Source organism: Lepidothrix coronata, unplaced genomic scaffold, assembly GCF_001604755.1.
Source record: "Lepidothrix coronata isolate B3197 unplaced genomic scaffold, Lepidothrix_coronata-1.0 Scaffold146, whole genome shotgun sequence".
Classification (NCBI taxonomy): domain Eukaryota; kingdom Metazoa; phylum Chordata; class Aves; order Passeriformes; family Pipridae; genus Lepidothrix; species Lepidothrix coronata.
In genome coordinates, this window is record NW_016690326.1 from 1,782,102 (window position 1) to 1,807,565 (window position 25,464).

Below are 25,464 nucleotides of genomic sequence, written 5' to 3' on the forward strand. Positions count from 1 at the left end.
ATGGCAGCACCGTGCTCCCCCACCCAAGCAGGATCTGAAGCATTTTTGGACTGCTCTGATTACTCTCAGATTCTTTTATGTGTCCTACTAAATCAGCACTTAGCTTCAGGTTGTTGGTTTGGGGGGGAGGGGGTAATTCCTTTTAAAATTAAGAAAGAGGTTGAAGGGAAGGCAGACTGCAGTGCTCTCAGGGCTCGTGGGGATCTTTTGTCCTTGGACAAAGTCGTTCTATGATGTTACAGCCAAGAGGGACCGGGGCAACAAAAAAGCATCCTTTAATGGAAAGCAGATGACAGTCCAGTGTACGGAGAAGGATCCCATCCCCAAGAACAACAGCAATACACAGCATTGCACAGAATCACAGAATCAATTAGGTTGGAAAAGACCTCAGAGATTACAACCTTTGACTGATCACCACCTCCTCAACTAGACCATGGCACTAAGTGCCACGTCCAGTCTTTTCTGTTTTCACAATACTAAACACCTTCCAAGCATTTGGAAAGTCTGTGCTGATTTGTTTCCCTGCCCAATCCATCACAGCCATCAGGCCAGATCCTGATCCTGATTACAAACTCCAACATGGGCACGAAAACCAGTGCATGTGATTGGTGTCCCACAACACACGACTTTCCACGTGCTTCAACGGGGGCCTGAGTGTTCGCCAGTTCAGGCTATCAACATCCATGAAGCTTAATAAAAAGAAACATTTTTTGGCGAGCTACTGCTGTACATTTTGTTTTCTTCTCCTTCCCTGGCACAGCAATTTCCCCTCTGGGGACAAGGAATGTGCCAGACAAATGCTGCCTCTGGCAAAGAAACCAGTGACAAACAAGATGCACTTAGTGCACGTTCCAGTTGAGTAGGTGCTCCAGAGACGGGGAAATCTCGAGTTTAAACCCACCTGGCATTACGGTGGGAGAGCAAAGAGCAGCTCTGCCCATGTCTTCCAGTAGACCTGACCTGCTTTAAGTGGAGCTGACAGTATTTCGTGCTCCAGGACTGATGACTTCTCAGCACCGTGTGTTTTATTAAACTTGATGCTGATTGCAGCGGTCATAATTGATGATGATTAGAAATGCAGAGCGCCGCGTTAGCCCCCGACCGGCGTGTGCAAACAGACCCGGGGAGCTCAGAGCGTGTGGCGGAGACGAGCCATGCTCCTGGAGCATGCCAGAGGGACAGGAGCTCCCACAGCCCCCGGGAAGAACGATCCCTCTCCATCTGGACCACCCTGCTCAACTCACACTCATCGCTCGTCTCACAGGAGCCCATTCTCGTGAGGAAACACCAGCACTTCGAGCTGGGAACTCCACGTCTCACACTCCAAAATCCACTCGTCACACGTCCATCCCAACGCAGCATGAAATCCCAGAGCCTCTCTGGAGACCAGGGCATCCAAGACACCCACAGATGGGAAGGAGGGGTCAGAGAGAAACTGTTTTTAAGATACTGCAGCCCTAAACAAATTAAACCATTTCAGAGCCTTTTTAAATGCTAATACGGCAATTTGTGAAGCGATTTATGTTCCATTTTGACATTTGCAAAGTGAATTAGATGCAAAACCCCACTAGTTGTAGTTCTAACACTTACTAATAAGAGATTTACTCAAATATAACAGAAATGGGGGATCTCAGTATTTCCACATATCCAAAGAGCAATTACAGTAAAAACATTCAAATGTGCTTTAAAGCATAGACTTCCTCCAGAAAAAAAGAGAGACTTCGTTAGGTTTTGTATTTCCATTTATCCTGTCAGGATGAAACGTCACAGATATATTTTAGTTATGGCTTTAGGTTAAAATGAATGAAACCACAACAAAGCAAAAATGGGAGGATATGCTTTATAACCAGAGCCTGCCAATATCCGAAATTTTCCAGTTTTGAGGAGAAAGAACTTGCTCTACCCAGAAGCACCGAATCTTTACAAAAGACCAATTTGCTTCGCAATTCAAAGAATTTATTTAAAGACACTGAGAAAAATAATTACTACTTCAAATCTTAATTTGCCTAAAAGCAAACACCAAAAGTCTAATTATAGCTTCCCAGAAATGAGAACAGCCCCACGATCACATGTGCTTAAACAAGCACCCGCTCTCCGACCGAGCGGCGCCGGCACCCCCAAACTCAGACGTGCACACTAAGCAACAGAAAATTGCAGCTTTAGCCCCAGGAAAAGACAAACTATTATCAATAATTTCAGCATCTAGAAACACAGCAGAACTCCTCTGTTACACAATGGCTGGAGAGCTGGCTCTGTCTCCCGTGGATTTTCTGGAGCACACCAAACACCTTTTGCACAGCACCAACCCCAAAACCCTGCACAATCAGTGATGCAACGAGGATATCCAACTTCAGCAGCTCCCTGTTCTTAACGCCATATGTTTGGTCACATTTTACTGGCTTCTCCAAAGGGGGTTTTAGCTTTTATTTGGTGCCCTGTTTCCTTTGGGAGAAAAAGAAGAAAAAGAACTCTTCCCACATTTCTGATTTTTGTTATCTTACTTGTTCAACACAGATACGCACAGTGGGCTTCTGCTCCCACAAAGAGCTGGGCTGTTCTGTGCTATGGCCTTAGGCCTCTATTAAAAACAATTTAATTCACACAAGCCCTGTGAGGACTGACAAGCCCAACTGCTGCTCCTTGCAGAGCAGTGGTGTGCTCCATTTTGTTCAGTGATTGCTTTGGGTTTTGTAGGAGACAGCACCTCTCCCATTTTAAAACATCCTGAATTTCACATGCTAGATGGACCAACTACTGCCTTGCAGAGCATAGGAACACAAGCAGGGACCTGGGGCCTGGTTGCTATAACAGGGGGGGCTGTACCACAAACACAGGCAACATGGCCATGCTCAGTGGTCCCTTCTGCCTGTACATCCCTAGCATTCAGAATATAAACAGGAACATCCCAGTCTGTTCGCTTTAGCATTTATTCTTAGACCCATTGTCCATGAATGCATTTAATCTCTTATTAAAGCTGCTGATACTGACCCCTTCACAACCTCCTGTGACACAAACTTCCAGGAGTTCACTCCATGCTGTGTGAAGCATTACTGTCCTTCACCTGTTTCAAACACATCTATCTCCTGCTATTGCCACCAATGTACCCTGGCTAATAGGAGCTTGTAAACAATGGCTCTGTGCTCAGCTGAGGCACTGCCTTCCTGATAGGAACTTTGATCCCACCTTCCTCTCCTAACAAAGCAGCCCCAGGCTCTCCAGTCTCTCCCAATAAGGCAGCTGCTCCATGCCCTTCATGGCTTGGGCTGCCCTTCTCTGGATGTACCACCACGGCCTTGCGATGCAGAGACCAGAACTGCACACATGGCTGTGACAGGGGTGCACCAATACTCCATATAACTGCAAAATGACATCACCCAAATCTCTGGTTCTTAACACCCTTCCTTATGATGTCCAGTGTTGCCAGTGCTCCAGCTGCCCCCACGCCACGAGCCAAAAATTTCAGAGAACTGTCAGCTGCGACTCAGATCTTCCCTGAGTGGCAGCTGCCAGGTCAGAGCATCCTGACATTTCAGGGACAGGCAGCAGCAGAGGAGCCTGAATGGAAAAGCAGTTTGTGATTGACAGCACTTTCAGACTGGCTTCAGCCAGTTTTGAAACCTGGTGAGGTACCAACACCCTCCCACACTTATTTTGGAAGTGCACCAGTCCACGCACACGCTGCCCAGGGAAAAAACAAGTGACAGTGTGCCTATTCAGACAGGCAAAATTTACCCCTGAGAAGGGTCTTCTCTGAAAGCTCTGCATCCCCAGCCACATCACAGCCTTTCTGCAAGGGAAATAATCTCTAACACAAACAGCTGCTCAGCACCAGACAACTTCCCCAGCCCCACAATCGAGACCTACGTGCAATTTTTCTTTTAGCAGCAAACTTGGTTTGATCCAGCTGCTGTTTTGTTCTCTTCTTTTGCAATCCACTCTCTTCCTTTGACTCCTGCTGTAATGGAAAAAAATATGGTGAGTGCACGCAATATGTAAGAAATACTACCAGTCCCCTCCCCCCCAGCTACTCAGACACAAACACTGGTTCAAGAACAAGCCTCTATTTGTGTGAAATTTGAATTTCAAACATAATTCAAACACATTCTGTAACTATTAAAAGCTGTGTGATAAGCATAATGAGCAAAAAGAGTTACAGACTGACATAAACAGAGAAGTAGGAGAGACAATAGACTTCATGCCAGTCACCACCATGCACTGCACCTGCTACCCACGATTTTAGAGAGAATTTGTTTGGCCTTGCTAAAACATTGATATTTGTAAGCACTCAAAACAGAACCTTTTTACAAGTGAGCATCACACACCTGTAAGCCAGGACTGTTTCCTGCCATGCAGCTTCTAGTAACTCTGCCAAAACAATTTCAGGTGATCAAAACTAGGATCCCTACCTATTTTTGGAGACCCATGTTAACACAACCCCAGGGCAGGAGAGCCATATGTATTTCCTCCTCGTGCCAATCTCTCATTGTATTCATAGAATCATAGAATGATTTGGGTTGAAAGGGATCTTAAATATCATCTCGTTCCACCTCCCTGCCATGGGCAGGGACACCTTCCACTACACCAGGCTGCTGAGAGCCCCATCCAACCTGACCTTGAACACTTCCAGGGATGGGGCAGCCACAGCTTCTCTGGGCAGTATTGCCACAAATGTTTCATTTTTGAAGCTTGAATACTTTGGGAATTTTTTGTCTTGGGCCTCTCTGGAACAATACCTCTACAAACAATATTCATGTGTGCTGCTTTAAGCACAGGGACTGCATCAGGACTGGGCACAGACATAAATGACACACATTTATGCAAGTTGTTGTCCTAGCAGCTTAAGCGAGGCCACACACATTACTGAAGGCTGGCACTGGGCTCCTTCCAATTTGTCTCTCTAAATCAGGCAGGATTAAAATCAAACCCAGTATTTCAGGCAGAGACTCATGCCTGGCCAGGAGGGGCTTTGCACCACTCCCTCTGCAGCTGCAGTGTTTTGCTCTCTGTGAGACACACGTTGGCCACACACTTGTGCCTCATTCCACCTCCTGTGACAGGAGAGGGGTTCAAGGCGGGGGCATGTGGCTTGGGCTACTTTAACACAAACAGATACATTGATTTTTTTTCAAGTGTCATCAATTTCTTTTGTCCTTTGTCCATGTTTCTGAGCCTGTGAAGTCCTTTGGACTGCACCTCTGTGCTGAGTTTTGTTCCAGACATCTCCAGCCTTAGTGTTATCTGTAGATTTTATTAATCTATATACACCACTTGCTCCCTCTTACAGATCATTAATGAGGATGTTAAAACACACACAGACCTAATATTGATCCTCTTGGCCTCAGCCTTACATCTCCCCCAGATGAGCCTCCCTTCTCTTCATCACCAGCTCTTGCTGACAGTCTTTTAGCAGGATTTCAATGCAGGAATGTTACTATCTAGACCAAATTGAATTATTTACCCAACTAAGATTTTTGCAAGACATACTATTAAGTGGTTTCCTGAAACCCTAATACATTACAGCTTCTACATGCCCTCATACCTACACCATTCCTCACTTCACTGACTTAAGAAGCACCTCACAACACAGCAGCAATCATACTTGGCAAGTCCACACACACTCATGCTTGTACCTAAGCGGTTTTTCCTATGACTGATTCCTTCTCTTCCCTACTCAGCCTGGTTTGGATGCCCCCCCTTTCTAAGATCTGCCACCATGTCTTCGAAAAACTGCTTCACATCCAGAGTTTCTCTTGCAAGGAGATGGATGCCAAGCTCACACTTAGGAGGTGAAATCCCCTCTTCCTGGGCCCTGGCATATCGCCCTTCTCCACAGTTTTCCCTAAGCCAAGGGATGTCCTACTCCAAAGTGCCTGCCTCAGCAATAGCCTCCCACTTACCCCACGAGCAGACCACACCTGAGGAAGTAGGAAACGGTCTGTGGGACTGCACCAGTATCACACTAGGATTATATGCTGGAGAAGGTTAAGCAACAGCTCTCCCACTCTCCCCCAAAGCCCTGCCTAACTGTGCTAAACGCACCCCAGCTTAAGACAGGGGCAATTTAATCCTAGCAGGCTCTGTAAATCCCCGGCTCTCCTCTCTAGGCATCAGTCTTCCCCTCATCACTCTTGCACTTGCTGGAAGGTCAACCCTGACACTCTCATCTGCAGCTCTCTTCCAGGGCACGGATGTGATTTATGAGCACACCAAACTTTCCACGGCTGCAAGTGCCTGCACTGTGCACTGAGACAAACACTTACAACACACACCATGGGACAAGATGGGGCCCAAACACCTCCAGGGCTCTGGAGTGGAACGGTGCACCCGGCACTGGGCGCGCTGCCCGGATCCACCGCAAAGCCAAGTACGTGCCTCGGTTCTCTGTGCTGGTCCTGAAGAATCTCGACATTTACAACAGTGGCAGGAGCAAAATTATTGCAGGACACGTGTTGTACGAACCTCATACATTTGAGAAAGATGTTTAAATTGCTCAGCAGCGTTCTACTGAACAGCCACGGTGCAGAGAAGCGCTGAAGCAAATCCAATTAATCCTGATGGGCCAAAATATATACACACATCTCAATTCCAAGAATTCTTAAATCTTCTTTATTTTTAAACCCAGAAAATAAAACATACCTTTTAATTAGGATTTATGGCTGTTTGTACCTCTGCTGGGAGAGAGCCCCGCAGGCCCCAAAGTGCTCTGCATAAATGCAGGCATGGATGGTAGAAACCGAAGGGGCCAAAAAAATTCAGAGAAGACAACAGGGCTTGCTCTTCCTGACCCAACCTTTTAATGCTCATCTATCTACAAGGATAATAGGAACTCAGGGGGCCACTCAACCAACTGCCTTTCTAATAAGATCACTAGTCCAAAAATAATCTTAATCAATTAAAATATTCCCAAACTGCAGCCAATACTCTTAGTTACAAGGTCATCTCCAACACACAACTTCCAAGGGAAACTAATTATTATAGCAGAGGTGAGGTAGGACCTGCACACCTCTGTTCAGTGCCAGCCTGGAGAGAATCTCTTCTTTGCTGTCCATTCAAGGCACAACAGCCAAATTCTTTTCCTGTGTGTCAGGCTCTGCATTTTAATTTATGATGCTCTCTTATGAGCAATTTCACTGCCAGCATTGTACACAGATCAAGAAAGAGACAGGTTTTCAAAGTTCCCTACACATTTAGTGGAAGGCAGCCACTATTCTTCTTCCTTATTTTTTAACCTGCTTGGTTTCACCAGATAGCAGGAAATCAAACTCCCATTTTAAAAATGCTTTTGCACATACTTAAGAGAACCTGACTCTGCCAGCAGAAACAGATACATCTCCACTCGCTCCTAAAAGCCCGTAAATGGAAGCCAGTAGCCAGCATCCCACATCCTGCTCCCTCAAATCCACATCATAAACCACAGAAATCAGCTTCTACTGACTCAGGGAAGGAAAGGCTATAGCAGAATGTCTCCATCACTAATGGTGCAGACTGCAAAGTTGAAAGGTCTGGGTAATTTTACTGCTCAACAGCAGTTGGGACCATCTAACAACAGAGCACAGCCAAACACCACACGTCCTGCATGGGAAATACGCAGATGAAAACCAGACTAATTTATTTTTAAAAACCAATTAGATGTTGGAAGTCCAATGTTTGGCTCTAGCCAAGGCTGCTGCTGAAATTAATATCACACCCTACTTTATTAGTCTCTGACTTCAGAATCTGTTTCAGCTTTGCTGTCTTTCAGCTCATTAGAACAAACCTGCTGGAATTGGAGACTTGAACAACAAGATGCAATGGGGCTCATGCCAGACATGCAGTTCCTGACACAGAGGGAAGACTCTGTAAGGAAAAGGGTTTTCATCGGGCTGTGAAGAGTCTGGATTCAGATCAAACTGATTTTCGAGGAGTGATCGCAGCAGAGCCATGGAGCCTTCCCAAGAGCCAACTCACACCGCATTGTCCTCTGGGAACTGGAGGCACCAGGTCCCTTGGCACCAGCAGGGCCCGTGGGGACAGCAGGGCACTGCAGAGATACTCCCATGAGGCTCTGCTTCACTCGGATGGTCAGTGGTGTGAGCTGGTGTCCTGGTTTCAGCTGGGATTGAGTTAATTTTATTCCCAGTAGCTGGTGCAGTGCTGTGTTTTGGATTTAGTATGGAAATAATGCTGATAACACACTGATGGTTCTTCGGTGCCAAGCAGTGCTTACTATAAATCAAGGACTCCTCAGTTTCCTGTGCTCTGACAGTGACCAGGTGTGCAAGAAGCTGGGAGGAACTGGCCAAAGGGATATTCCATACCATAGAACATCATGTCCAGCATATAAACTGGGGGGAATGGGCTGGGAGCCACCGATGGCTGCTCAGGGACAGGCTGGGCATCAGTCAGTGAGTGGTGAGCAATGGTATTATGCATCATTTGTTTCTCTTGGGTTTTACTCATAAAACCACAGAATGGGTGGGGTTGGAAAGGACCTTAAAGATCACCTCTTTCCAACCCCCTTGCCATAGGCAGGAACACCTCCCACTACACCAGGTTGCTCATTGCCTGGCTTTGAACACTGCCAGGAATGGGGTATCCACAACCTCTCTGAGCATCCTGTTCCAGTGCCTCATCACCCTCACAGTAAAGAATTTCTTCCACATATCTAACCTAAATTTCTCCTCTTTTAGTTTGACCCCATTCCTCCTTGTCCTATCACTACATTTTCTCATAAAAAGCAGTTCCCCTCTCCCTCCTTTTCATTACAATTATTATTGATATTATCATTAGGATAATTAGTAGTATTACGGTATTTTATCTTGTTTCTATTATTAAGCTGTTCTTATCTCGACCCATGAGGTTTACTTTTTTTCAAATTCTCCTCCCCACTACAGCAAGGGGGGTGTGGAGTGAGCAAGCAGCCATGTGGTACTTAGTTGCCAGCTGGGATTCAAGCACAACAGGTGGGCACTGTCATCCCATCTTTTCCATAGTAAGATGTCCCTCAGGCCATGCCTGGTCCTGAGGTGAGTGGCCGCTGTCACAGCTGATAAAGACAGGACAGGGCAGTGGCCAGGTATTTCAGATGATGCCCAAACACACCTGCCTCTGCACCACAGCCGAAATCTAAACTGGAACATCGACACACGCTGCTGATTTCTCTGACTGCAAGTATCTCCAAACACAGGAACACTTGGGCAAAGGGATGTTCCACACCAAAGGGAAGACAAGCCATGCAGAAATAGATGGCACCATCACCCTGGAGTCTCATCATATGTTCCCCGAGGGCTGGCAGAGCTGATGGATCTGGCAGAAAGAGCTTGTGAGACTTCATGCCAACTCTGAGTGCAGGCAGGTACCCTCCAAGCTCACAAAGGATCTACCCAGGAAAAACAGACCCTTCCAGAAGTTCCCACAGCAGATCAGTGGCATTTTGGGATTAATAGCTGCAAATCAGTCTACGGGTCAGCACAACCTTTGGGCTGTGCTCAGTGGTCACGTTCGGCCAGGCCTGATGCCAGGGAACAATCATGTTTCAGACATGGCTTCGGAAAATCTTGGGGGTCAGAGTCTTTACCAACAGCCCAATTCAACCAAGGGGCTCATGAGACAGACCAGGAATTGCTATTCTTGGAAAGAGCACTGTTGGGGACTATTTGAAATATTGTGTATTTGTAGATGACCACCCATCTTCTGGCGTGGGCAACCAATTCCCTTCAGGGTTTAAACAGCCGGGGGAGACAGGAACCACTCTGCTCATTCGTCATGTCTGCGTTTTCTGAGACACAGTTTGCACAAAGAAGGTCATCTCCTCTTCCTTCCACAGAGCCAGAGAGACTGTTCTTATTTTGTCCAACCCTTTCCAAAAAAAGAGAAGTGTTCCCCGAATCCAGGATTATATATAGCAGAGATCAGAAAGCCTCACGTCCAGAAAACTTCTTTCTGATGCAGCTCTGCAGATGCCACAGCATAGACATGAGCAAAGAAAGAGAACTTGGCAAAATAACATGGATGAGCTTGATAATCCAGCATGACTGAAAAATTCCTGGGAGAGGCAGTCTGCCAAAGATCATCAAAAGTGAGAAGCTGGAGGCTTTCCAGGTGCAGCTGCTACAAGATCTGCTGGTCTGGAAGCAGAACTAGGGACTTGTTCTATAGATACCTGCCAAGAGACTGCCAAGGAAGAAAGCCATCGAATCAATGATGCCCAAATTGTCCTTGTAGCTTTTGATTCATAAGGAACCATGTCCTAACAGATGCAAGATTAATTGAGAATGTATTGTTCTCTAAAATTGCTATTGATCTGAGCTTCCCACACCTCTTCTTGAACACACAACAAGGTCTTACCAGAGCAAGAACAACAGTTAGAAGGTTCAAAATTGAAATTCAGCTTGATGTACACAGAAGAGCTGAGACAGTTACAGAAGGCAGACAGTTATTTTTTTGAGATCCCAAGTAAATCACAGTTTTGCGTTCGATTTTGCAGAAAACAACACGACAAGAGACTATGGCACTGGATCTGTAAGCTGATGACTCACAGAAAGAGACTGAACTGAATAAATCCACTCATTCAACTGACTGAACTGTTGTCACTTAAACAGAACCTAATTGGCTCTTTAACGGCCTCTCTGAGCATATCCTTTTCTGTAATATGACCGATTATGCCATCAGAATTTATTGTTTATAGACAAACTTACAGAACAGTGAGAGAGCCTAACCTTTTTATAGATGTGTTTTAAGAGACGTTTGTTTCCTCTTTTTCAGATACGTGCACATTGAGATGAATAATTGTAGACAATAACAGGTCCTGATCTTTTATGTACTGCAGCAGCTCTTATAGCTGCTGATTTCTTTTTTCCTTATAGGTTTCACCATAAAGGCCAGTGATGCAGCAGACATCTGAAGTTAACTTAGCATATTGCAGAGCTAAGGGTTTAACCCCACTGAACTATTACTGCCATATGTTCCATTTCTTTCAGGGAATTTCCCAATGGGAAAGAACTCAGACAATGTGAAGAAAAAACATCCAATATCGTTTGCCCTACAGCTTCTTACTGTTTATTTCTAGTGCTTTTCCCCTCCTCACATGATAATCGCCTTATTGGAGAGCAGTACACTGCAGATGTGGGAGCAAAAGGGACTTGATTTAAGATCTACAGCTAGAGAGTGAATTGAAACGCTTTTGAAAATGGTGGAATTACAAAAAGCAGCTTAGGATCCCCAGTCACCAGGAAGACAGAGCAAAGCCTTAAGAGTCACACATAAAACGCCGATTCTAATAATTTCCCCTCGTGCGGCTCGCTCGGTTGAGCACAGGTTCTCGGGGCTCCGGGTTTCTCCCGGGCAGGAGTTCCTGAGCTCATCCCAACGCCCGTGTAACCAACACAGACATTTCAATCTTTAGAGTAATGCTGATGTGTGTAAGCCGACGCTGGGGATCAGAGATCTGAGCCTTGACGCCTCAGCCAGGCACTCCCACACCACATTCACCTTTACACCCTACGGAGGTGGGTTACAAACTTGGATTCCTGTAATTCAGGATCAGTTTACTAGATACTGGCTGTCTCTGAGCTACTCACAAGCCTGTGTTCTGAATCATTTTCTTATCTATTTGCACATAATACAGAATCATGTTTCTAAGGTTTAGCTGGAAATCAATCAAATAAAAATTATGAAAAAAAGATTTGTAAAGGGATTGAGGAAAGGTTACTTTTAAATTACGTTTCAGATTCGGTTCTGAGAGGATTTGGTTATCAAATCCCAGACTCATAACTCACCCTCATGAAGCACACCATTCATTTCCTAGTCAAATAGGATTTGATTCATCTCATATGTAAGAAAAGGAACGGCACAAGATCCTTTGCGTAAAGCCCAACCCCGGCACAACACCGAAGGCTGCTCGGGCACTGTCCTGCAGCAGCAGGCCCAGCACAGGCTCTGGGCACCCCAAACGCATCACTGACCTCTCCATCACTGTCAGATATAACAATAAATGCATCCACAAAACTGCGCTTCTTCTTGGCACTGGCTGCATTCCTCTTCTCATCCTCATCTTCCTCCCCATCCTGACCTCTAGACTCCAGGCCCTGCGTGGGCTTCTTCCTCCTCGGCATCCTTCACTCTGAAACAGATGAAAAGATTAAAAGCCATTTCTTTCCTTCTGATTTAGATTTTCCCTACCAGTCATCCTTTTTTTTTTTTTTGCTATTTTTAGGCAAAAGACCCCAGGCACTGGAACCTTATTACAAAGCGTGGTGGATTTAGCGTTACTGGGAGCCACATGCACCAGTCACCACTCATCTAGTTAAAAACACTTTATTACAGCTGATTGCTAAAAAGGGGTTTCAGGGGAGCAGCAACACAGACTAAAGCCACTCTGAATGCCTTGTTCCAAAGCAATGAGGCTTTCCTCTCAAAGCCCATCAGCAAACTCCTCCACAGCATCACTTTACAGTGGATCTCCCACCCTCCAATACAACTTCCCCTCCTCAGCCCCACACCTTCACCAGAACAAAGCAGGCTGTGGCAGCGGATCAAGCTGACAGTTGCACACCAGACCAAGAAGCCACCACAGCACAGCCCTTTGTCAGCGTTTGTATTCAACAAAACCAGGGGGAAAGGCATTGTTCCTCCAAGGATGCTGTCCTGCCCTCAGCACCACTTGGTGCACGGCTGCTCCAGCACTACAGACAGGGAAAACACAGGCACTGGCAGCAGGCAGGCTGGAAACAAGACAACATGTTTATCTGGCAGCCTGGGTTTCTCAATGACCAGCAGCCTCCGGAAGAACTCCGGGCAGACATGCCCAAACCATCCGCATTAACAAAGGCACTTAACAAGCAGCAAGGAACCTGCTGAGCGTTATTAGTGCAAACCTGAGGGCTCTGTGCACGCAGGTGCCCACACAGTGCAAGCTGCTACTTCAGCATCCCTTCCCTTGCCAGCCCATAGACTGCTGGAGAGGGATGCACAGCAAGCATCAGCTGCTTGGATCCAAAAGGGCTTGGAGGAGAGGACTGGGAAGAGATCTCAGTGAAGGAGAGCAGCGGGAAGGCACACAGAGTTAAACCACCCTTTCCTGCCTGTGCTTGCTGTTTGCCAGATAACTCAACAACAACATTTGGTGCTTCCTGAACTGTGATGTAAAAGAGCCTTACAAAGCAGGCTGAGCATGACCAGCTCTGTTGAAGTTAGAATTAAACATGTGCAGAGAGTGGTTAAACAACAAGCCCCTCATTTCACACCAGAGAACAGCAGAGCTGGAAATGCAAGTCAAGTTGGCTGGTTCCCAGACCAGTGTCCTTCCACAGCATCACTCTGCTTTCCTTCAAGATCACTCAAATAGCTCAAGTGTGCTGCTTAGATCTAAAATAAGAGGAAGAGAAGATGCAACAGAGACTGTACATCACCCAGGATAGAACCAAACCCTTCCCTGTAACACCACAAAATTGCAAACAGACGCTGTGTATAGAAACAGTAACGAGCAGGGAGTCCAAAATCCCCATCAGTGCCGAGAACTGCAGCGCACTGCTCCATCTACAGTCCAAGCAGCAAGGTGAGGAATAACATCGCTCCAGCCCTACTATCCACAGCCTTCACAGACTCCCTTCGCCTCCCTCCCTCTGCAAAGACATGCACACACACGCGCAAAGACAAAAGACGATTATTCTGGTGAGTCATGATTTGCACCAAAGGTTTGCTGAGCCCTCTGAAGGCAGAATACTGTACAAATGGCAAAGTGACTGAAGGACCACTGCAGTCCCCCCATGTTTGTCTCCTTAGGAATCACAGAATGGTTTGGATTGGAAGGGACCTTAAAGATCATCCAGTTTCAACCCCCTGCCATGGGCAGAGACACCTTCCACTAGACCAGGTTGCTCAGAGCTCTATCCAACCTGGCCTTGAACACTTCCAGGGATGGGGCAGCCACAGCTTCTCTGAGTAACCTGTGCCAGTGCCTCACCACTGTCACAGGGAAGAATTTTTTTCTAATATCCAATCTAACCCTGCTCTTTGTCAGTTTGAAGCCATTATAGAAAGGGAAATAGAAATAAGCACTGCTTTTGGAAAAGCTCTGGCTCCTGCAAAACGACACTGTTTAGCTCCAGCTGAGCTGAACTCAGGTCCTGTTGGAATATCCTCATTGTAGCTTCTCCATTTTTTTATCTTTTGCTCCAAATGGTCTCTTTGCTCTCCCTGTCCAGGGAGATGAGCCAAGCCTCACACCCAGCTGCTGTACCCATGGTGGTGAGGAACATTCCCTTATCGTTGGAAAACCACTCACATGCGCTACAAGGAGCACGGAAAGGCCCACGGAGGGTCACTGGTTTTGGAAAGGCAGCCCATAAACCTCCTTACCCTCACAACAAAAGAAATAGCAACAAGGAACTGCTGTGTTGCCTTTTATTTTTTTTAAATCCACACTGGTATCACCATCTCTCCTCTGACTCTCTGCTTGGTGCTCTGTGCTAAATAAGAGATCACTGAGAAATATCAACTGAAGTTATGATGAGTCACCTACCTTCAACATTTAAAGGAGAGAAAAGAGGAGATGTAAGAGATGTAACCACACAACTCCCACAGCACTTCTGAAAATGAAGGGACTTGTGGCAAAGAGAGTCTCTAGAAATGTAACTAAGGGAACAAGACAAGTAAGAGATCAGTCGTAGCTGTGCTAGTCTGAGGCTGTGAGTAGGAGAGCAGCAATAGCTTTTATTAGACAAGCTGGTGTAGCTGAGAGAAGAAAACATGCATCAGAGCACAGCCCTCCTCTTCAGGCAGGGAAGTCGACCATCTATTGCTTTTAGCACCCTTGGAAAGGACAGTTGTCAGTACCTGAGGGGATCATACCTGTTTTCAGACCCAGCAAAAAAAAGGCCAAAGACTGAATTATCTAAAACTACCTTTGCAATTTGGTTCACAGACTGATTTTGCAGTTATCCAGATTTTTTTTCCAACTCTGAATTTAAGAGAATTTCTTCGTAAATGCTCTGACAGCAAAGGTGACCTCCTGACAAGGGACTCGCACATGCCACGCTTCTCCAGTCACATTTTTAGGGATATCCTTGAAGATCCCCAACTTGTGATTATTTGTCATTTTCCCTCTCATCTATCATTTTGATGAATCAGAAAGCAATTACCGACAGAATAATTCTAAATCTTGACACTGCAGCTACAGACCTGCCAAGCTGTGACAGCTTGAAAAATGCTCGAAAAACGGAGCCAAAAAAAATGAATGACTCTCATCCCCGGATGAGTTCCTGAGCCGTTGGAGACACAGGCTGTCGCTTTGTAAACAACTCCCCCCGCCTTGGGAAGCAGAGCCACAACGCTTCCCGTGCTCAGGCGGGTCAGCACCACACGCCTCCATGGAAATATCATCCCTGGGACCCTCGGCTCGACCCGGCACGCAGGGCCCAGATGATGCTCCGCGAGCAGGACACGAGGGCTGGCAGCGCCCCGGGGAGAGAAAAATTGTTTACAGGACTGATCCGTTTATAGAGCTAGCTCTTCGCAGAGACGGCACGGGCACGGCTGAGGCCACGCACGGCCGAGTGCATCCGAGCTCTCGGGAGCTGCTCCGTGCTCCAGTGCCCTCGAGTCCCACGCGCAGCACCTCCCTTCTCCAAGGACAGCTGAGGAAAACGTTTCCCCCCCCACTACGTGCGAGGAAAGTGACCCCATCCCCAGACCACGCCCAGGGTCCCTCTGTCCCCTTCCCGGCAGGGAGGGCTCTGCAGGGAAAGTGACAAGGATGGGGTCAGGGATACTCAACAAGCTGCGGAGAAGGATGGGGGTCCCAGGCGGGATGGGGGTGAGCTCGGGGAAAGGTGATCAGCCACAGGTGAGCAAACAAGAGGGAGAGGAGTGTGCAGGGGCTGCCCCGGGAGAAGGGAGCCAGGCCTGTCAGGGGGAACAGGAGGGGCAGGAGCACCCTGGCCTTAGGGGATGGGGCCAGGACAAAGCTCTGGTTTTGGGGTTCCCTCCCAAGGGGACAGGCCAGGAGGAGTTCCAGGGTATCTCCAGGCACTGCATCTCCAGGGAAGGAACAGGGGAACTGCCCTTGGGGGTGGAACGGAGGGTGTCCCTTCCTCAGGGGGCAGCGCTGGGGGCCGGTCCCGGGCCACCCAGAGCGGGGGCCGGTGGTCACGCAAGGGGGGGCGGAGGTGGGGGAAGGGGGTCAGCCCCGGGGGCCACGGGCCGGGAAACGGCCCCGGGCGGAGGAAGGGGGATCCCTCACAGCCCCGGGAGCCCCGCGGCGAGTCGGCCCCGGGCGAGCCGCGGGGCAGCAGCAGGCCCCGCAGGGCACAAGGTACTCACCGGGCTTGGGCCGCCCCGTTGCCCGCGGCCTCCCCGCCAGGTCTACCCGCACCGGCCCCGGTCGGCGGGTCCCGCACCCGCGCTCAAGTTGGCGGCGGAGGCCTCATTGCCCTAACCCAAGATGGCGGCGGCGGCTTCGCTGCTCCTCACGTGGCCGTCGGGGCGCTGAAGCGGGCGGCGCCATGTCCATGGCGGGCGGGGCCCGGGCGCTTCGCCCTGAGGCACAGGCGGTCTCGCCGTTTTCTCAGCCTGGGACGCCGCTTCCTCCGAAGGAGGATGCGCTGCGTCGCTTAAACACTCACAAAGACCGGCCGCCACCGTGCCGCGCTCTATACTTATGCCCACAACCAACATGTCCGCCGCCACCTCCCCTGGCGGGCGCGGCGCTCTCGCGGGAGGCCGCCCCGCCGTTGCTAGGCACGGAGGGGGCGCGCGGGCGGGCTCTCGCGAGAACAGCGTGAGGCGGCGGTGGTGGCCATGGCGGACGGGGCCGGTAGCAACGGGGACGCTGCGGGGCCGCCGGTGGGCAAAGAGGCGGGTGAGGCGGCGGGACCGGGGGCGGGCGGGTGACCGGGCCCCCACGAGTTTCCTTGCAGCCCGGTCGGACGCCGCGAGGTGCGGAGCGGCCCGAACAGGGCCGCTCCGCACCTCCCGGGGTCCGACCGGGCCGCTGACGCCCCCGTTCTGTGCCCCCCCACCCCACAGTGGAGCGGCTGATCCGGGAGAACGGACACATCTTCACCGAGGCGCAGTGCAAGGTGTGCAGCGCCCTGCTCATCTCCGAGTCGCAGCGGCTGGCGCACTACCAGGTAAAGAACGGGGAGCATCCCCCCACCCCAGCCCGCCCCCCGGGCACGGCAGAGCACAGAGCGGGTTTTTCTCTGCTTTCCCTAGAGCAAGAAACACGCCAACAAGGTGAGGCGGTACCTGTCCATCCACGGTGGGGAGGAGGGTGCCCACGGGAAGAAGATGAAGCTGGAGGCGAAGCAGGTGAGCGGGGACTCGATTGCTGCCTATCAGTAAGGTCTGTAAATCAGTGTCTGTGAAGTGTGGATGATAAGTCATGAGAAGCAGCTGAAGGGGGTGGGGGGCTCAACCTGGAGAAAATGAGGCAGTTTAGGCCTTATTGGTCTCTACAACTCCCTGGCAGGAGGTTGTAGCCAGGTGGGGGTCAACCTCTTCTCCCAGGCAACCAGCCACAGAACAGGAGGAAAAGTCCTCAAGCTGTGCTTGGGGAGGTTCAGGTTGGACATCAGAAAGAGTTTCTTCATGGAAAGGGTTGTCAGTCCCTGGAATGGGCTGCCCAGGAAGGTGGTGGAGTCACCATCCCTGGAGGTGTTCGAGGAACAACTGGACATGGCAGTCAGTGCTCTGGTCTGGTTGACAAGGTGGGGATCAATCACAGGTTGGACTTGATGATTTCAGAGACCTTTTCTAACCTTAATGATTCTGTGATTCTGTAAAGTGTCTGAGAGGAAGATAGGACCAGATAGTGTGAGAGGATGGACCAGGCTCTGCTCAAGGTTGTCCAGCAGTAGGGCAAGAAGCAACAGGCAGAAGCTGATGCACAGGCAGTTCCACCTGAACGTGAGGAAGAACTTCGTTCCTGTGCAGTGACTGAGCACTGAAACAGATTGTCCAGAGAGGGTGTGGAGTCTCCCTCACAGGAGATATCCCAGAACAGTCTGGATGGAATCCTGTGCCATGTTCTCTGGGATGGCGCTGCCTGAGCAGGGAGGTGGGACCAGATGACCCACTGTGGTCCCTTCCAACCTGACCCATCCTGTGAGTGCACGACCCCTCAGGGCTGAATATGGCACAGCAGGACCTGCTGGGCTAAAGGCTGTTTAACAGCCTTGTAAGTGAATGAGGAAAAGACTCTCAGAAAGGGCATTGTGAGAACTGAGGAGCTCAGTGGCAGGCGTTTCACCAGCCCTTGTCCCAGCTCTTGCTACCCTCCCCACTCAAACAGCCTCTGTGAGTGTTTCTTCTCCATTTAAACAAATGCACGTTGCCTTTTTTTGATAGTCTTGCTTGAAATTGTGGAGAAAAAATAGGAGCAACAGCTTGTGAGGAGTATTGTTGCATAACATCACACAGAGCACATTGGGTTCACCATCCACGGGAATTTGCTTCCCAGAGCAATCCTTGTTGTACTTACGTGGGTTCCCTCAGCCAGTAGCTGAAGCCTGTTGGTCAGTAAAGGCCCCACGTTCCATTCAGCCATCTGTCTGCCCCTGACTCCCTTGGGGAACAGATTCTACTTTTATGATTGCTTCAGCTCTAATCCCTAACTCTGGCATTTGCAGGGAGGTGGGGGATAATGGTGGATGCCTTCGCACATAGTGTCAGGCTGAGAACTGCCTGGTGCTCCCTGCGCTGCTGGAATCGTGTTGCAGATGACCCAGCTGATAGTGATGTTTGCGCTGCTCAGTTCACACCTTGCAGGGGACGAGACTGCCTGGTCCAGTTTTGGCAGCCACACACTTAACCATGTCCTTCGCCCAAACAGGCGAGGGCAACCCTTCTGCCTGGAGTGTTTGCCAAAGGGTTTAAAAACGGTAATCTGGTGCAAGAACACTCTGCAGTAAGGGAGAGCGTGATGCTGCATCGTGGAAGTCCTACTCAATCAGACTTCTTAGCACCCAAATGTCTCTGGCTACCTTTTCTTAGACTCTGAAATTGTAGCGTTTCTTGTCATAACCTTTTCTCAGAACCCCCAAACTGTAGTGTTTCTCATAACCAGGAGGCTGGACGGGGTGACCTGCAGAGGTCCCTCCTGGCATCAGCCACTCTGCGGTTCTCTGTGCACAGGACAGCAAGCAAGAAGGCAGCAACGGGGAGGACAGGAACAAGTGTTGTGCCATCTGCAACATGACCTTCTCCTCTCCAGCCGTGGCAACATCTCACTACTTGGGCAAGACTCATGCCAAGAACATGAAGCAGCAGGCCCCCAAAGCGGAAGGTATGAGTGTCTGCAGTGCCTTTGCGTTGTCCTGAGGTGCTGTTGAGAGGTTTGTTGCACCCCAAGTATGAGCTCTTGTGAGGATGTGTGCGCTCTTTGTTATGAATTAGAAGAAGCAGTGCACCTCCACAGACCTGGCTGTGACAGCCTGCTCAGTGGGCAAAAAAGTTTTGTGGATTTTTGGTTTGCTTTGGGAGAAATGCAGCTGGTAGCAGAGTTGCCCCCATCCCTGTGTGCAGGGACCAGGAGTGTGATGTTACACTGTAGAAATCCCTGTCACAGGATATGATGCTCACTGAAAGCTTACAGGGACTGTAGTGACTGGTGAAACTCCAATATGGCAAATTCCTCAGAGCTGCTCTGCTACAACAATGTGACCTCTGAGGTTCAGGGACTGGTGAGCTGCAGATAGCTGGGGACTGGGAGAGTACAGCTGAGGAGCATCAGTATATGCTTGTCTGACCACGTCTGCCTGGGGTGCAGCTGCCTGTGTGTCCCACCCCTTTGCTAGCAGCCGGAAAGGCCTGGTGGGTGGGGAGGGAAACCCTCTGTCCAGGGCAGATGGGGCAGCCACGAGCTTGGTGGACTGCAGGTGCTCAGGCTGGAGGGAAAACACAGCCTTCGAGTGCACCTGAGGGTGGCAGCTTGTGCTGGCTCTGAGCTGGGATCTTCCAACCAGAAACTGTCCTGGGTGTCTTCATGGCTTTGTTAAGATGTGTGTGCAGAGCAAGGCCACCTCTGGGGTCAGGGTGGCCCGTGGGATGTTTTAGTTCTTTGGAGCCCTTGCTTTTGGGTAAGACAGGAGCCTGCAGGGAGGGGTGGACGTGCACTGAGCAGTCTGGTGCGTACCTTTGGTTTTGGCATGAGAAGAGCTCTCTGATCCCTAGAAGGTTTGTTGCTCTGGTCTTTGGCACTGCATAGTGAGAGGCTGCAGGTTTCTCCATCACACAGGAAGCCAGTTCCCTGTGTGGATTCACTGTGTCAGACATAGTCCCGTTCATGCTGTTTCTCAGGCAAGACTCCTCATGAACTCAGTTCACAATCAACTCCTGCAGCTGCACGGTGCTTCCAGAAACCCACTGCCTTTTCTGTGCAGGGGCTTGTGCCCCTATTCTGGCTGGGGAATGGTAACAGCAGATGGAAGCTCATTCATACCCACTGTTTCATGAATACAGTCATGCTTACATTAAGGAGAAATGTGCAAATCTGTTGGATTTTTCTAAACTCTGAAAGTTTTCCTGGCATATTCTGACTTATATTGCCACATGTTTTTAAATTCTTCGGCATTATGGGAAGAGATAGGAGCATCGTGAATTTATCAAGGTGTCTTACATTGTCTAGGTTTGGGGGTTAGATGTAGCAGGTTATGAGTTTCAGTGTGAGTTTGGGGGAAATAAAGTGACTGGTTTTTACCTGTGAGTTCTGAGACTGACCAAGAGTTTGGATTCACCCAACAGAAGCAGTGCCCCCACAGAAACACCCTGCTGCTCTCCCCACCTCTACTGCATCTTCTAACGAAGAGAACAAGGACATTACTGACCCAGACAAGTTCTGTAGCCTCTGCCATGCCACTTTCAACAACCCCCTTATGGCAAAACAGCACTATGTAGGCAAGAAGCACAGAAAGCAAGAGACCAAACACAAGCTGATGGCGCACTATGGCCGAACCCCTGATGCACCTGCATCGTCCTTCATGGGTGAGTTCTCAGCAGGGAGGCTGATAACCAGCTGGAGAGCAGGGTGGGAGAGCAACAGAATGTGTCTGACAGGCCTTTGGACAAGAAAGTCTGTGTGGAGGGAGCAGGGGAGAAATGCTCATGATGAGGGACTTGATTATACACCATAAGATTGATTTGGCTGTAACCCCCCAGCAGCAGATGTTTTAGACTGTAGCTACTCGTGACGAGCTTTGGGTTGTGTTTTGTGATGTTGTTTAATCGGGGACGTGTCCTTTTTATTCTCTGTGTGGATAATCCAGGGATTTTGGCCAGTACTGTTTCTCGTTAGGTGATTGCATCCAAAATGGAAAGATAAAAGTGGCATTTGATGCTTAAAAATCATCTTTGGGGGGGACTAGCCAAAGATGGAAGGAATAGGTTTAACTGCACCTGCTGCTTCAAAGCACATGAAAGCCAGAGAGATTTCTCCCTGAATGCTTTTCTGCCTCTGTGTGGGCACTTCCATCTGATGAACTAATGCAACTCTCTCTGGAGCAAGCAGGAATGTGGGGATTAAAACTCCAGAGCTATTAAGGAGGAACTTTAGGCAGACAGTTAAAACTCTTTTAGTTTATGATCTGCTGCTTATGAGCACTTGTATGTGATGAAAGCCCTCAGAGTCCAGTGAAAGCATTAGGAAAACGCCCTTGTTCCTCCCAACAGCCTTCTGTTGGACCAGGAAGTCTTAGTACCTGCTGGATGCTCAAGGTAAATAATAAGCAGACAAATCATCTTAAAATCTTCATCAAGAGCTCCTTTCTCTGTCATAAAAACCCACACAAGCAGAAGATTAATTATTCTAATTCTTTGCAGGCCACCTTTAGATACCGGTAGCACTTATGACAAATGAGGCTCAATTAGCCAAGTAATGTTCTCTCCCACATTGCGTGGCCATGTGGGAGATGGAGAAGGTGCTCGGTATCTCGTGTTACCCATCTGCTCTGCACCTAATTAGTGGGGTCTGATGAATGGTTCTACTTGAGTGTGACTCAGGCGCTGACAGTGGCAGGAGCCCCAGCCCAGGTGGGCTGGGTAGGTGGGCAGTGCCCTTGCCCGTGTGATTGATGTGTCCCAGGAAGTGCCAGCAGAACCAGAGTACATACAGACACATCTCCGGGGCACTTCAGCTGTTCTGGAGAGTTTCAGAGTCTGGGCTGTAATTTGGGGGGGATGGGATGGGATGGGATGGGATGGATTGTAGTCAGGCATGTTTTCTCCCACTCTCTTTGCTGTCTCTTTGTGCCAACAGCCACACCTGTTCCTAAACTCTCTACTGGGACCTGGCTGGCAGCAGGTGTTCTTTGCAGTGCAACACTGAGGTGTTTGTCTGCTTAAAGTCCTCTGCGAACCAGAGGTTTGGAGTACAGAAGTGCAGTTTAGACAACTTTATGAACACACCTGTTGGCTGGATTTGCAACAGAGAGATCTTGACCTTGGTGGTGCAGGGAGGCAGACCTGAGACTGTATTGGCTCCTCTGGCCTTTCCTGCCCAGATCTAGATCCATTTTAAAAGCTCAGTGTCCCACCGGAGTCTGGAATCTCTGAGGTGCAGCAGCCACATGGGGAAGTGTCTGTCGCATGCTATGTTGTGCTTCCCGCTCAGTGATTTGCTGCTCTGCACCCCTGGGATCCGTGTCCTCTTTCATCTTAATGAAATGTTTTCCTTGTGAGACTCCCAGGCAGAGCCCTTCTCCAGTGAGCCAAAATTCAGGAACGCTTAATATCTTGAGGACAACTGCCAGAATTTTTCCCTGATAGAGAATCCTGTGCTGCCATGCTTGCCTGTTTGGTATCTGTGACCTCCTGAACTTTCAGTCTGGCTGGAGTTGTCATGTTACACAAAACCATTGATCCTGTCTAGTACAACTATTGTTGGAAACTATTTTTTTCCTGGCAGTTAACTGATCCGCTGACTGTAACCAAACTGCTTGAGGACAGAGCTTAATATCCTCAGTTGGCACCTCAGCAAGGCTTAGCAGAATGCTGCATTGTGGAGCTGGACATTGGGTGTAATCTCCTCTGGCTGTTTTTATTATTGAAATGCTATTAGCTTACAAATTCAGTATCTCCCTCATTCTCTGTTATGAGATTTCCAGATCAGGAGAAGTGAGAATGTGGGAAAAAAATGGAGTTGCAAAGGCAGTATAGCATCGGGGTTGGGGTCCTAATGCTAAGACTTTTACTATATCTGATACTGTGACCTATTCGTAGGAAATGTGTCTTTGTTGTTATCGATGAACAAACCCATGTTCTCATTAGGAAAGCTTTTTTGTCTTAGTGATTCCCTCACAGTGACTGGCTGATACACAGTGGGGTAGTGGGATTGTGTGACCTCCCTGCCTGGTCAGGCTGTTGACTTGTTATTTGTCTTTGTGTAGAGTTGTTTAATACATGAGGTGATTGATTATCTCGCTTGTTTCTAAGTCAGGCACCGGGTTTGGCTGGCTGTGTGTGCTAACATTGCTGTCTGTTTCAGCCGGGAAGGGCTACCCCTGCAGCACATGTAACATAGTGCTGAACTCCATAGAGCAGTACCAAGCTCACATCAGTGGCTTCAAACACAAGAATCAGTAAGTAACATTCTTGTCTAAGTGTGTTTCCAGCCTCGCTGTTCAAATCAATGGCCTAAATATAATCTAAAATGCGGTTTTGAACGCGTGTCTCCAGCTGACTTCCAAGCAGAACAGCAGGGTCTGTGCAGGCTCTCTCTGTGTGTCCTGACGCCACTCCAACAGCTCCCTCTGCAGACAGCCCGGCTGTGCTGCTTCCAGTTTCTTTCCGTTCCTGATAGTTCAGCTCAGCACAGACGTTTGCAGTGAGCCTGACACCCATTAAACACGGTTTCTCTTAACAGCTGAGATTTTAATTTAATTAAGAACTGGCTCAGTGGAGATCTGCTTGCCATTCTAATCTCCCTTGGGGTTGCTTGTTGTAAAATTTGGCATGGAATCAGCGTGCTCCAGAAACCTGGACTATATTCCTTTACTCCCTCTCACAGCTGGCGAGTTAAATAATGGCATGCCCTGCATATATTATTAATTGAAAAAAATCAGGTTGCCAGGTGATTAATACCAAAAATACTTGTTCTGAACACTGTCAAAGTTCAGATCTTTAATTTAAGAGCCTTCACTAAAAGAGACTCAATAATGAACCTGGGTTGCTTAGAAAGCTTCTTAGAAGGAAGAGGTATTAGGAAACCCTACCTCAAGTGAGGACAGGCTCGTAGCCAAATTTCCCAAATGAGTCAGGAAGAAAACTGGAGTCTCTTGTTGCTTGTCTATGAAATAACAGCCCCATGGTCCCTCGGCTCTCTGGAGTACTTGATTAGAAGACTTGTGCTCCATCCTGCATCCCAGAAAAGTTTCAGCTTTCAAACAGCACAACTGAGTGAGTGAATAAGAAGTATCCCGTTCCAGAGAGATAGCACTGAGGATGTTCCCAACACACACACACGTGAATGTTCCCTTTAAGGACACAGATGTTGTCATAGCTGTTGCAGCCACTTTTCAGAAAGCTGCTCTGGATTCAGCCGTGCAGTCCTGTTCCAGCTCCTGCAGCCTGCGGAGAGGCAGGATGCTTGCTTTGTAATGGGAGCTCTTTAGCAGTCCTTGAGCTGTGCCGCGGCTAATTCTGCCACGCTAAAGGTGTCTGTTTACACACAGGCACAGAGAGCAAGGATGCACTTGGAAGGTTTTCTGGCAAGTTGTTGCCTTGGCTGCAGTGGGCTGTTGCTCTGCTGACAGCCGTGCCTGCTGAGCAGTGATTGCAGCTGGCACATTTCAGAGCATTTGTGACATTGTCTCCTTTTTTTCCTGTGTTTTCCTCTTGCTCCCTTCGATGTGCAGGATGCCAGGAGCAGTGCCAGTTGTCGGACCGTTCCCACCGCAGCAGTATGTCCGGGAAGAGTCAACTGCCCCAGGAGGCTACAGTTACTTCAGCCAAGACTTCTAGAGCAAGTTGCAGCACTGTTCTTGGAGTTGTTGGTGGCCCCAGAACACACATCCTTTGCCAGCCCACAGCGGTTTCATTATCCCTCTGGATAAGCAAAACCCTACCCTCCTGTATGCACTCGTTGAGCAGAACAAGGACTGAATCTGTCAGGAAAAGGATCCAGCTGGAAGAGACTTGCTAGACAGCAAATACTTCACTCCCTTTAGAGTAGTTTTCATTGTGTAATTGCTTCCTGTGAAGGTGGGTGCGGTGTGAGAGGAAGTGTGTATCTGGTGTAAAGGAGGGTTTGGCAACAGGCTGGTAGTGGCCACCTCCTCCCTGTCCCCACTCTGGAAGGCTGCCCATCCTGCTGCTGGGCTGCTCTCAGAGGGACACCAGCACCTGTGGGCACGCCTAGGTGTGACAAGAGGGGAACTGGAGCCAGGCTGTGGGGCCAGAGCCACCCACAAGCCCAGGGAGGCTGAGGACAGAGAGCAGCCCCTGTCCCCAGGTGTGCCCTGATGCTGGCATGCTGTCGGCCCAGCTCTGCTC

General features: G+C 49.0%; 2 protein-coding genes across 5 annotated transcripts in view; one reads left to right on the forward strand and one right to left on the reverse strand.

Annotated features, from left to right (window-relative positions):
- Window positions 1–16,404, reverse strand: part of UIMC1 (ubiquitin interaction motif containing 1) — a 39,851-nt gene extending 23,447 nt beyond the window's left edge. For 2 of the 3 annotated variants that reach the window (XM_017828156.1, XM_017828158.1), the window contains exons 1-3: window positions 16,300–16,404; window positions 11,943–12,100; window positions 3,865–3,955 (exon numbers count right to left, since the gene is read on the reverse strand). In XM_017828156.1, coding sequence (XP_017683645.1) covers window positions 3,865–3,955; window positions 11,943–12,092 — 241 coding nt within the window. In that variant the 5' untranslated portion in view covers window positions 12,093–12,100; window positions 16,300–16,404. The remainder of the gene's footprint in view (window positions 1–3,864; window positions 3,956–11,942; window positions 12,101–16,299) is intronic. The other variant, XM_017828157.1, reaches the window with a different exon arrangement.
- Window positions 16,405–16,736: 332 nt separating this feature from the next.
- Window positions 16,737–25,143, forward strand: ZNF346 (zinc finger protein 346). 2 transcript variants are annotated; one of them, XM_017828231.1, is made up of 7 exons: window positions 16,737–16,837; window positions 17,005–17,108; window positions 17,194–17,289; window positions 19,114–19,264; window positions 20,722–20,961; window positions 23,459–23,552; window positions 24,828–25,143. In XM_017828231.1, the coding sequence occupies exons 1-7, from the start codon at window positions 16,777–16,779 to the stop codon at window positions 24,931–24,933; spliced, it is 852 nt and encodes a 283-aa protein (XP_017683720.1). In that variant the 5' UTR covers window positions 16,737–16,776; the 3' UTR covers window positions 24,934–25,143. The 2 variants fall into 2 exon arrangements, with proteins under 2 accessions (XP_017683720.1, XP_017683721.1); XM_017828232.1 differs by lacking the exon at window positions 20,722–20,961.
- Window positions 25,144–25,464: the final 321 nt, after the last annotated feature.

Coding starts and splice junctions, on each gene's coding strand:
- ZNF346 (XM_017828231.1), top strand. CDS start 16,777: ATGGCGGACGGGGCCGGTAGCAACGGGGACGCTGCGGGGCCGCCGGTG. Junction 19,265..20,721: donor GCAGGCCCCCAAAGCGGAAG/GTATGAGTGTCT, acceptor TTCACCCAACAG/AAGCAGTGCCCCCACAGAAA. Junction 20,962..23,458: donor ACCTGCATCGTCCTTCATGG/GTGAGTTCTCAG, acceptor TGTCTGTTTCAG/CCGGGAAGGGCTACCCCTGC.